This window comes from Notechis scutatus, chromosome 4 (assembly GCF_049901735.1).
Source record: "Notechis scutatus isolate UNSWTSFEM ecotype Mainland chromosome 4, rNotScu1.2, whole genome shotgun sequence".
Lineage (NCBI taxonomy): Eukaryota > Metazoa > Chordata > Lepidosauria > Squamata > Elapidae > Notechis > Notechis scutatus.
Window position 1 is genome coordinate 74613116 of NC_142012.1, and position 11408 is coordinate 74624523.

General features: G+C 44.3%; 1 protein-coding gene across 2 annotated transcripts; it reads right to left on the reverse strand.

Annotated features, from left to right (window-relative positions):
* Nucleotides 1–5588: 5588 nt before the first annotated feature.
* On the reverse strand, nucleotides 5589–11031 carry LOC113416362 (protein NDNF-like). 2 transcript variants are annotated; one of them, XM_026674182.2, is made up of 4 exons: nucleotides 10950–11031; nucleotides 9314–9514; nucleotides 8406–8539; nucleotides 5589–7854 (listed from the first exon to the last, which is right to left on the reverse strand). In XM_026674182.2, the coding sequence occupies exons 2-4, from the start codon at nucleotides 9496–9498 to the stop codon at nucleotides 6509–6511; spliced, it is 1665 nt and encodes a 554-aa protein (XP_026529967.1). In that variant the 5' UTR covers nucleotides 9499–9514; nucleotides 10950–11031; the 3' UTR covers nucleotides 5589–6508. The 2 variants fall into 2 exon arrangements, with proteins under 2 accessions (XP_026529967.1, XP_087819964.1); XM_087963838.1 differs by lacking the exon at nucleotides 10950–11031 and adding an exon at nucleotides 10818–10918.
* Nucleotides 11032–11408: the final 377 nt, after the last annotated feature.

The following is an 11408-nucleotide window of genomic DNA, read 5'->3' on the forward strand; positions in this document are numbered from 1 at the left end:
GATATTTTCACATTCTCCCTTCCTCACTTGAACTTCAGAATACTGTCCTCTTTGTTGTTTTGGTAACAGATTTCCCCTTTTAGAAATTGTAGAGAATATTCGTAGCTCGGGTTGTAGACTTAGGCAGAGGTTTGTCCTCCGAGCTTGGTGCTTGGCACCCAGACGTTTCGTTACCAAACTAGGTAACATCTTCAGTGGGGTTAAAGATGCTACCTAGTTTGGCATCAAAACATCCAGGATCCAAACACCAAGCTTGGAGGACTAAGCTTTCTGCAAAGATCTCTCCTTTCTCAATCTTCTGTACTCCATGTCAATACCCCAACAGGACCGTGAGAAGGTAGCAAAGGATTAGAAATGCATTTTCTTTTGCTGCCACCTGGAAGTCATCTACCTCCTTACCTCCACTAACTCCAAAATTGACAGCTGCCTTAAATGATTCCAGAGGGAGTTTGGTCTATTACAGTGGTCCCCAACCTTTTTTGTACCATGGACCGGTACAATTCATGGACCGATCCACGGACCGGTACCGGCATCAGCATGCACGACCAAGGCAAGGCGAGCCGAGCAACCGGCCAGCCAGCCATCCCCCGCTTCTCCCCGCCACCTTCAACTCCTCCTTTGTACCTTCTTGCGGTCAATGGGCTTTTCGGGCTCTTTCTTAATCTCCTCCTGAGTAACGTGAGACTCCACCGCCATCGGGACGGCTCTTCGTTCGAAGCCGCCCCCCCCCTTCGATGAAACTAAGGCACGAGGATTCCTTCAGCACCCAAATGCCGCTTTCCAACCGACGACCGACAAGCTCACCTGGAAGCATTTTCTCAAGCGCTGTCAAAACAAGATGGCGGCGCCCAAGCAAAGTAGGCCCTACTTTCATTCTTTGCGGCCCGGTACAAAATGATCCACGGACCGGTACCGGTCTGGGGCCCGGTGGTTGAGAACCCCTGTTCTATTGAACTTAGACCCTACCAAGCCATCATCTACATTGGTTTGCATAAACATGTTGTGTAAACTCAGCTTAAGCCAAATCAAAATAGATAGTCTTGCATACACTTCACCAATAAAATTCCCCCCCCCCCAATAAGTCATTCCAAACCCCCATGTCTTAGTCCTGCATATGTGAATGGTGTTCATCTCAACCTTCTTCAACCCAGCTGTCTCCAACTTCCTCAAATCTCCTGTTTCACAGCCAGTTGTGGTCTAGTTGTAGAGGTTTTGAGAGCTGTAGTCCACCAGGCTGTGTTGTGGTTCGCCAGCAGCAGGTGTGGACGGCTGAGGTCTCGGAGAGTGAGGACTCAGATGAGGGGCCTGCGTGTGAGGCAGGGATGGGGCCAGGACCATCAGGGAGTGGAGTGCTGCCTTCGGAGATTGTGGAGGCTGGCAGCAGTGATGAAGAGGCCCCCGAGGAGCCTGTGCCCAGTGCGTGTGTGCGCAGGGCTGCTCGAAAGAAAGAGCAGCTGCACCAGCACGGACGACTTGGGAGTAAGGCTTCAAGGTAATGGCCCCTCCCTTAAAAGATAAAAGCCAGCTGAGAAACCGGAGTTCTTTGCAGGAAGCAAAGAAGTTTTTGCACTCAAGCCTTGTGGACGTTTGTAGTATCTTGGTTGGTGTTTGGAGACTCTCTGTGTTTGAATTATTGCTTAGTAATTTTATCTGTTGTTCTTGGCAGCCTTGCAAAACCTTGGCAAGGCTCTTTCTTATTGGAGCTAATTGGCTTGAAGCAGCCTTTTACCCGTGAAGGAACGGGATTCATTAAGAAACATTAAAAGGTTGTGCTGTTACCTTTGTCTCATGTTTGCTTCCTTGGAACCAGGTTTGGGTCAGAACAGGTTGCAGTGGACTATATCATCCAGTCTTAGGATGGTCAACAAATTATTTTTCTTTCTCTAATAATTAAGCCTGCTGCAGTACAATGTAACCAATAATCATTCCCCATTTTTTAAAATCATCTTATGTAAGAATGTGACCCTTATTCTTTCTCTAACATCACCGAATAAAAAGAATGTGGCAGGATTTTTTTTTAAATCTCTCTCCCCTCCACACAATACACATTCAGTCACTATTCTTTATTTATACTTGAAATCTGATATAATCCCTGTTAATTTACATGGCTCAGGCAATCTCTGTCTCAGTTTCGACTGGAATCTTTCAAGAGTCATTGGGTGAGTAAACCACCCCTTGTTGATATTGGAAAGTGTTTTGGCCCAACACAAGAACTTAAATTTCTCCTACTGTAGCCATGTATTTCAGAAGTTCTTAAAACAGCAATTTTCAGGTCATTTGTCGAGCAGGAATTCGAGAAGAAACATATGGTTTTTGATTATGCTGTGATTTTCCTCCCAATAAACGGGGACTGGAGGGGATTGATTTTATTAAACAAAATTTAGAAATGTACAGACTCAAATGAAGCAAAACTGAAAGCATATAGAAAGCGATCTGTTTCCTGAAAATTGGAAAACTAAACACGAAGAAGCAGCTATATTTATACAGACCGTGCATTGGAAGAGAGTTTCTTTATTTCATATTTTTAAAAGAAAGAAAACCACTCGTGTTATCAGCAAAGGATCAATAGAGTCTATCTAAAACTATAAAATCAAGTACAATTTAAGAAGAGCAATAACTTTTATAGCAATTAAGAGGTGTAAAAAGAACTGAATCAGCAAACATTAGTCCAAAATCACTTTAGACAAGACTTAAGTTCCAAACAGATGGTGCAATCTTTCCTTCCTTCCTTCCTTCCTTCCTTCCTTCCTTCCTTCCTTCCTTCCTTCCTTCCTTCCTTCCTCCCTCCCTCCCTCCCTCCCTCCCTCCCTCCCTCCCTCCCTCCCTCCCTCCTTCCCTCCCTTCCTTTCTATCAAACTGTAAAACAAGATCTCAGTTTAATAAATATGGAATCCTGGCCCACAGAAGAACCAGGAAAGGGATCAGAATTCTGAACTTCCTTTGATGAACCTCTTTCGGTCTCCATGTCTTGGCCTTGGACTTTCACAAGATCCTTTATAGTTGTCCATTCATTCTTGGAATTGAAGCCCACATATTATAATGTTGCCAAGGTTGAAGAACACTGCAATAGAGAATGAAAATGACCATAGGAGGATGGGGATCCATGCCTTCTGCTCTTAAACTCCCAGAGGTTGATATCTTCCAACAGCAAGAAGAGCATTCTTGGAGGAAGAAGGTGGTACGGCAGACATGTGACTTCAAGAGTGTTGCTCTGGTCTCACTCCATCTGTTGAGGTTCTCCTCCTCCTTCGGTACAGGCTTCAGACAAAAGGCCTAAATGGGCTTCCTTGGATTCTAGGAAAGGAGGTCTTCCAATGTTAGAACTTCAGTAGCTCCTACAAACAGGATAACATTTTAGGGCCATCCGGTCAAGAATATGCATATGGGAATTAATGAATTCACAGCAAGGTAAGTACACTTGTTAAGACACATATATCCTCCCAGCCATTTATTTATTCTCATTCTTCAAATGGGGAAAGGAAGACCTAGCTTGGCCACATGAAAGGAGCTTCTGATAGACAAGGGAGCTGAGCTCATGCTAACCTTCCGAAGACCACGTCACTGCCCATCAATCTCTCTACATGTTGGTAGTGGAAGAACTTCAAAACTTGCTTCATGTTCTTTTAAAGGTTTTCCATGTATTTCTATTGCGAGACTTCAGTTGCGGTTCTGTTCCTAATTTCTGGAAAGGAGCTCCACTGAATCCAGTTGGCATTGATTGTACTAGACACACTCGCTCTTGTTTGGGTTTCTTAGCCCTACTAGGGTATTGCATGGTGTTAGTCTTCTCTGACTAATATTGTACTGCCCTCTAGCGATCCTATTTCTCCTTTGACATTCTCTCGCAGAGTCCCTGTCTCCCACGGAATTCAGCTGAACATTATTGACCTGAAGGACCTCTGAACGATGGAAGCTGCGCTGAGATCTACAGAGGAAAAACCCCTCTTCTTCAAATGTGGTGCTATGTCTGGTGTTACTTCCATACTGCATACGCACAACAGAAGAATTATCCTCCATGAGAAGTCCACACGTTTATAAGCTCTGTCCATGATTCATATGAGAAATGTAGGGTTTCTATGAGAGTGTGTCACCCTTTTGGATCATAGAATGAAAAGACAAAGAGAAAGGAACCCCATTGAATTCAATGGGGCTTTTTCTCTGGGAAAACAGATGTAGGGTTGGAGGTAAGGGTTTTACTTCAGAAAATGCACCACTTTTTAATTATCGTATACTCTTTGTATTCGTGATGGTAAACCTGTGGCATGCGTGCCAGAAGTGGCACGCAGAGCCATCTCTGTGGACAAGTGAGTCATCGCCCCAGCTCAGTTCCACTGCGCATACGCATGCGCCTCCCGCCAGCCAGCTGATTTTCAGGTATTTGCTGCGCGTGCCTGGGGGGGTGGGGTGCATGCAGGAGGTGCGTGCGCATGCACGGGGTGGTGGTGGAGGGAGAGCAAGGGTTCCACACGCATGTGCAGGGGAGCACAGAGGCGGGTTGCGGGTGCATTGCATGATGGCTTTCGGCACACGACAACAAAAAGGTTAGCCATCACTGCTTTATATGGACCATATTTATATCAAGTCAGTATTTCTGTTGGCAGCTGAATTAGACACCGATGTGATTAGCCCTTGTAATTCCAAACTGGTTGGGAACTTACAAACAAAGGCAAATATACGTGACCCAGGATAAGTTCTGCAATATCCAATCTGGGTCAATCACTAGAACCAGAGGTTTAGCCTTCTGAGCTTTCAGACTTGTGCCGGAGCCCATCCTCGGGGAACTTCTCTCTAGCGGAGTGTGTGCTTCGGGCTATTCTCTTGTGTGGTATTTATATGGTGCCTTCCATGAACACAGCAATCCATCAGTCGGAAGGCACCACATAAATACGATGCATAGCAATAGCCCAAAGCATGCCTTCCGATAGAGAGAAGTTCCCATGAGGATGGGCTCCAGAACGAGTCTGAAAGCTCAGAAGACTAAGCCTCTGGTCCCAGTGACCAACCTAGATTGGATCTTGATTAGGAATTAATCAAACTTTGGGGAGAAGCCCTGTTGAAAAGAAATGAAACCCTTATTTATTAAGACCCAAAATATACATCAGAAGAATTTGCCACCATTTCAACAGATACTGCGGGTCCTTCAACTAGTAGGGGCAAAAGATATAAAAAAAAGCCTTGAGTCAAAGCATCTGATGAAGTGAGTTGTAGCTCACGCAAGTATATGCTTTTTAATTTTTTTAAAAAAATGTGGGTCAGAAAAGGGATCAGGTCCAAAATGGTATAGGGTCTCCTGCTTGAGGAGATTGAACTAGATGACCTCCAAGGTCCCTTCCAATTCTTGTTATTTCATTATACCAGAGTCCTTTCTAACCTCTGGCAACCATGGATTATCATCTACAATGTCACTGTTCCATTATAACCCTTACTGGCTCTGGCTATGCCAGTCCTTTAGCCTAGCGTAACAGAGCAATTCAAGGGGCTATGGATTGGGCACCGCTAGTGAGAATCACCCGTGCTAAAGTCTACCACAGTATCCTACATTATGAGCAGCGGTGGGATTCCAAATTGCGCGCTGCCGGTTCTGCACACGCGTGAAGTGCACGTTAGGCAGCAGCACTCGAAGATTGCTCTCGCGCAGCAGTCAAAGATCGCCTGAGCTGTTTTTTTTTTAGTTCAGCTGAGGCGCAGAAATCCACTCTGTTCCCCAAATCAGTTGAGCTAAAAATCAGTGGAATAAAGAACCGGAAAGAGCAGGGGTGGGTGAGTGAGGGCAGCCAGAGGTGGTATTTGCCAGTTCTCCAACCTGGTCAACATTTCCACTACTGGTAGGCCAGAACCGGTCCAAACCGGCTGAATACCACCTCCGATTATGATGATGTATTAGGACTAAATGAGACACCTATAATAAGTAAACTGCAGAGCATATTGATTTTTCTCTGGGTTAGAGTAACTATTTACGTGAAATGGAGGAGGAGGGATATTGGGAAGGGGCCCACCACCCTTCTTCAGTTTTCTCTGCATGATAGATGGAAATACTGAGGCATAATCTAGCTGCTTGATTATGCCAAGATTTCTCTTCTGATGGTTCTTTCAGCGTTTTTGCAAGGGCCAAAGGAGAAGCATTTGCTCCTAAACAGTGCTAGAAAAAGGGAGTTTTGCTAACAGGTCGTTCCATCAAGCCTCAAACTCCAGATGAGAATCTCTGGCATTAAACTGCAAGACAAAGCAAAAGGATTTGACCTTACAAAATAGTTCCAGTTTTTGATTTTGTAGGTTGGGGGGGGGGATTTAATTCCAGTGGTGGTTATTTTGTTGTAGGGAAGAACCTCTGGGTCAAAGGAGAGAGGCTCTGGGGCAAATCTAGTTTTCTGAGCAAAGATGTCCATCTCAGATCTTGCGACTTCAACACAATTTTGTGCCCCGGTTGATTCTGAAGGCGGCAACCACCAACATTACTTTTGTTTGGTGTTTCTCCAGTTTTACCTTTCCTCGGGGGGATTGAAGATGCTCAGCATCTCTTCCTTGTCTTCACAACCTTGCTGTAATAGCGGATGGGAAGCCCCGAGGACCCAATGAGATACACATCAAAAAGGTAGGCCGTCCCTGCTTCCAGGCCCCTGATGGTTTCGGTAGTCACTGCTCGTTGCAGATTGAGATCGTGGAAGAACTTGCAGAGGACTTTTTCACTCTTCTGCCTCAACTCCGGCCCAGAGCACCTATCAACCTTCCTGGTGGCCACCCACGCTTGGTCCTCCTCAATCTCCTTCTTGTAGATGCAATACTGGCTCAGTTCCTGAGTTCCAAGCCAGGCGATGGTGACTGAATGGCAGCTCCTCAGTTTGTTGAAGGACTTGATCTTTAAGCTCTCTGGGAGAGCTGGGAAGAAAGGCCTATGGAAGAGAGAGGACACCTGAACCTTCACGGATGCAGCTGAAGTCTCAGTGGGCCAGAGATGGACCAGGTAGGTGTCTCCCAACCTTCCTTTCAGGATGAAATGCCTCAAGCCAGCAAATCTCTCTGACATCAGGACTTTCCCGTCCTTGGATATTTCCACTTGGAGTTGCCCGCTGCAAGACTGGAAGGCAAACTGGACCTGCCTCTGCGTTGCCTGGTACAGCAAATTGTACAAGGGCTGTTTCCTCCCATCCAGCCTCAACTGAATCACCTTCCCGTCCTTCAGTTTGCTCACGTTGGGATTTTCAAGAGTTCGGGCAAAGGCTCCGGTATAAGCAACACTGGTGTTGGTGAGGAAATTGATGATGAAAACATCAAAGTAGTACTGAATGCCGGGAGTCAGGTGGGACACTGTGTAGGTGTTTGTGAGCCCCACACAAACGTGTTTCACCTGGGCATTGCCACCTTTGTAACTCATGCTGACTTTGCTCTTGGACTGGGCTTTCAGTCCCTGAGAGGTGAGGCTATCTGTGGAAGGAAAGATCCCCAAAGAAGCAGACAGCTTCACCCCTGAAGGTTGTGTTGCTGTTTCTGCAGCACACCAAGTCTTGAAGTTGTAGTTTTCATTCACCAGGAGACAATAATGAACGTTTCCTTGGGATGGCAGGACACTCGGGCTCTGCTTCCAAGTCAGAGTTACCGTGGTGGGGCCAATCCCAATGACGTCAACGCGGGGATCCATAGGCAGTTCTGGATAAAAGTCATTAGATGTAGGGTCTGTGGTCAGATATGCTTTAATCTGGGTGTCTTTCTCGATGGAGAGGAATTCAAGCACGTAGACTGTGGAATGATGAGATGGTCCTGTGTAGCTTTCCACCGAATTACCTCGATAACTAAAGAGAGTTTGCACTAACTTGGAGCCCTTCTGGAATGGGAGGACTTCCTGAGCATTCAAATGATCTGCCAATTAAACAGAAGACAGGCAATGTTTTTAAAGTTAATGGAGATGGGAAAGGCATACATTGATCAGTGAATACAATGTCGATACCTTGAGGAAGTCTATACTTCCTTTTTGGTTTTGGTTTTGGGAATCTGAAAACAGTTTCAGGTCATGTTTAAGTTGGGCTTGAAGTCTATGTAATTTTCCAGAGAGCGCAATGGAAGGAGGTTTCTATTGCTGCCTTGTGCCATTCTTTTTCAACTTTCTAGACTAGGTGACCTCTTGGAGTCTCCCCTCCAAGTATTAACCAGGCCTGGTCCTGCTTAGCTTCTATCCAAGCAGGGATTTTTTCTGGTGCTGAGACTTCAACATTAAATGTTTAATTAGGGATAGAAATCTTGTTAGTTAATAGTCGGTACAAATCAGGTTCTAAATGAATCTAAGTCAATCTTCCTTTCATATACTATCTAGATCTTGTTAAGAGAAAGAGGAATGGAATGGAAGAAGGAAAAGGAGAGGGAGGGAGGTGGGGGGAGACATTATACATCTATTCAACTTCCCTCTTGCTTACCAGAAATTGTTTTCCCAAAATAGTTTGCCGATGGCTTAGGGACTCGTATACTCCACTCAATGGGGATATCACACGGGGTTACTCTCACTGTGAAGAATGCAGAGGTTTTGCTTTCTTTTAGAACAAAATAGCACCTGGAAACGAATGGATGTTGTGTTCATTTTACATCACAGAAAGCGGGTGAGGAGAGAGACCAAACAATCTTAACATCAACAATGCAGTCAGAGTTTGATGGAATTATTCAGCTAAAAGAATCCCTGTGAATATTTTACTTTGGAATCAGTGTGTTTATATGCAAGTTTGATCAATCTCTCTATTTTTTATTATTATTGTTTTATTTTTTTAAGACAAACATATACACATCAATCTCAAGAGAATTTTCCAAAGCATATAATGGTTGGAGGGCAAATAATGGTTGGAAACTGAACAAAGAGAGGAGCAGTCTGGAATTAAGGAGAAATTTTCTGACAGGGAGGACAATTAACCAGTGGAACAGAAGTTGCCTTCAGAAGTTGTGGGCACTCTAATTATGGGTGAGGTTTTTAAGAAACTGGACAGTCATTTTTCTGAGATGGTATAGGTTCTGCTTCTTGAGCAGGGAGGACTAGATGACCTCCAAGGTCCCTTCCAGCTCTATTCTATTCTAGAATCAAAGCACCTTCTTATAGGGAAGGCCAGAGCTCCCTGAGAAGTTGGTTTTCGAAAACCTTCTCCGAGGTCCATGGTAAAGCAACACTTCATTGCTGAAGTTGTCCCTCTCAACAGGGTTTGGGAACCTGAGGGATGTCATAAGACAAAACCCTTAGACAGAAGACTTTAATCTCACACCCGTGAACAAAAATCATTCTGTAGAAGAAAGGGACTCTGGAATCTACCCAAAATGGAAAGGAAAAGACGGCCTCTCTCACCTTTGAGGCATTCCTTTTGAAAGAGCGATTGTCATTTCCTTGCCTTCTCCAAGCATCAACATGGGATAGAAACGGAACATCTCATTCTTCAGGTTTTGCTGTAAACCAACAGCCATGATGAAAGGATGGCTGAAGCACATGGCCAGAAGAAACCAGCAAGGCAGACACGTCTGGGCTCCAGACATCTTCTGTGTTGCAAACCTGGGAGATAATAATAAGACAGCAAATGGGCTTTCTTAAATGTAATGGATTGTTAATCGGGTGTTCAAGCACTACAGAAGACAAACAGATTGGTTAGACATTTTACTTGTGTTAGTCGGCCACTTTGGGTCCTGCCAAAATTTGATATAACTTGGAAATCCATCTAGCATAGGAGTTGTCACCTTCCTTGGTCACCAGAAAGGATCTTCAGTGATTTCGAACTGCAAATCTGGTGGAGGAACCAAATCTGTGAGAATCAGATGTGTATCATCTGTGACCAGCTGTTTGGAAACTAGCCACAGGCACTGTTCTTCCCTTCTCTTGTTTCTTCAGTGGCTCCCCCAGGAAACAAAATTACTGGTTCTACAATCATCTCATTTCCCTCCAATGGCAGAGTGATTCCTTTTGTGTGCTGACACATTTATTGCCTACACTTTAAGGAGTCTTGAGGGTGCGACTCACTTGGTTATTTGGAAAGAATATTATTTTAAATGTCAGGAAAGGAAGAAAAAGGAGAGAAACGTGCCGATGAGAAGGACCAAGGATGGAAACTACAGAGGGATACTGTAGTTGGGTCTGCAGGCAGGGGGTGCTCTTGGAACAGCTGGAGGGGCAGCCCCTTAAGCTGATCGACAATGTTAAAGAGAGAATTTCCCTTAAAAAAATCTGGTTTGCAAGCTATCAAAGGGAATACATAAAACTGCACCAATATTAGAACCAGAAACTCACTTTTGAAACTGTATTTTTTTTTTAAAAAAAAATATTACTTTGTGAGACAAAAATAATTATCAACAATATCAGTGATGTTCCATAATACTTTTATTTATTTTTTTCAATTAAACTCTAAGTCACATTTGATTCCCAATTTGGGGGGATAGCTATTCTTTTAGGTTTTAAATGGCAAAGATTCGGTTTGAGCAGCTTAAATAAGTCATACAATATGAAAAATGTTTTAACCGACTTTTTTCTGCGGCATATTCAAACCCTTCATAACAGTATTCAGAATATATATTGAAATGGCTTCCCCCCACCCCCCACCCCAGGTTCCAGGATTGTGTCCTCTTAGGACAGAAATGCCTGGACCTCTTTATGCGGTAATTAAACCAGGATTTTGTATGGGTGCTGCCACCCGAAAGTAATATATTGAAAAGTCCGAGAAAGACAGATCTCCTAGACGTTAAGAAAGATAACAAAGAGAACAGGTTTATCCTGAACAGATTTGGTTAAATCAATCACTCTAACAACTTAAAAGAAGCAAGGAAGAGTTGATGGGATAGGTGGCATGCTATTTTATTTCTCTTACCTTGAGCCCGATGTTCTCAGGTAATTCTGTGCAAAGATTCGGAATGACAGCCGCCGAGCTAGACTTTTGCAGAGCTTTGCTGGCAGAAGCAAAAGCATCACTGAGAAACATATTCAGCTGAGCAAAACTGACCTTCCTGAGAGATTTCAAAGCAGAAGGTTTCCTTGAGAGGAGAAAGGATTCTTGAGGGTTTTTTTTCTTCTTCTTTAGATGTGAAGATCTTTGAAAGCAGAAGGTCTCCTTCCTAGGGCTCCTCCAGCCCTGATTTCCTGAAAGTGAAGACAGGTCTTCTTCTGCAAAGGGAGGAGGAAGAGAGGAGCTGGAGGGCTGAGAAGGAGGCCAGACTCCAGGGTGGCTGCTTAAAGAGGGTCTTTGGTAGAAACAGGGAAGGGGGTCTGTGGGTAGATGTGTTCATTTAACCCTTTCGTAGAGTTAGCTTGCTTAAAGTTGTCTCTTCTCCTCGCCACACTGTTTAGGGGATTGGATGGGTTTGACCCACTTCCAGAAATATGTTCGGCCACAATTGAGTCAAGGCAAGATGTCTCTGATGGAATTGAACTTTCAGTCTTTGAAATCAAATCTCTATGCATA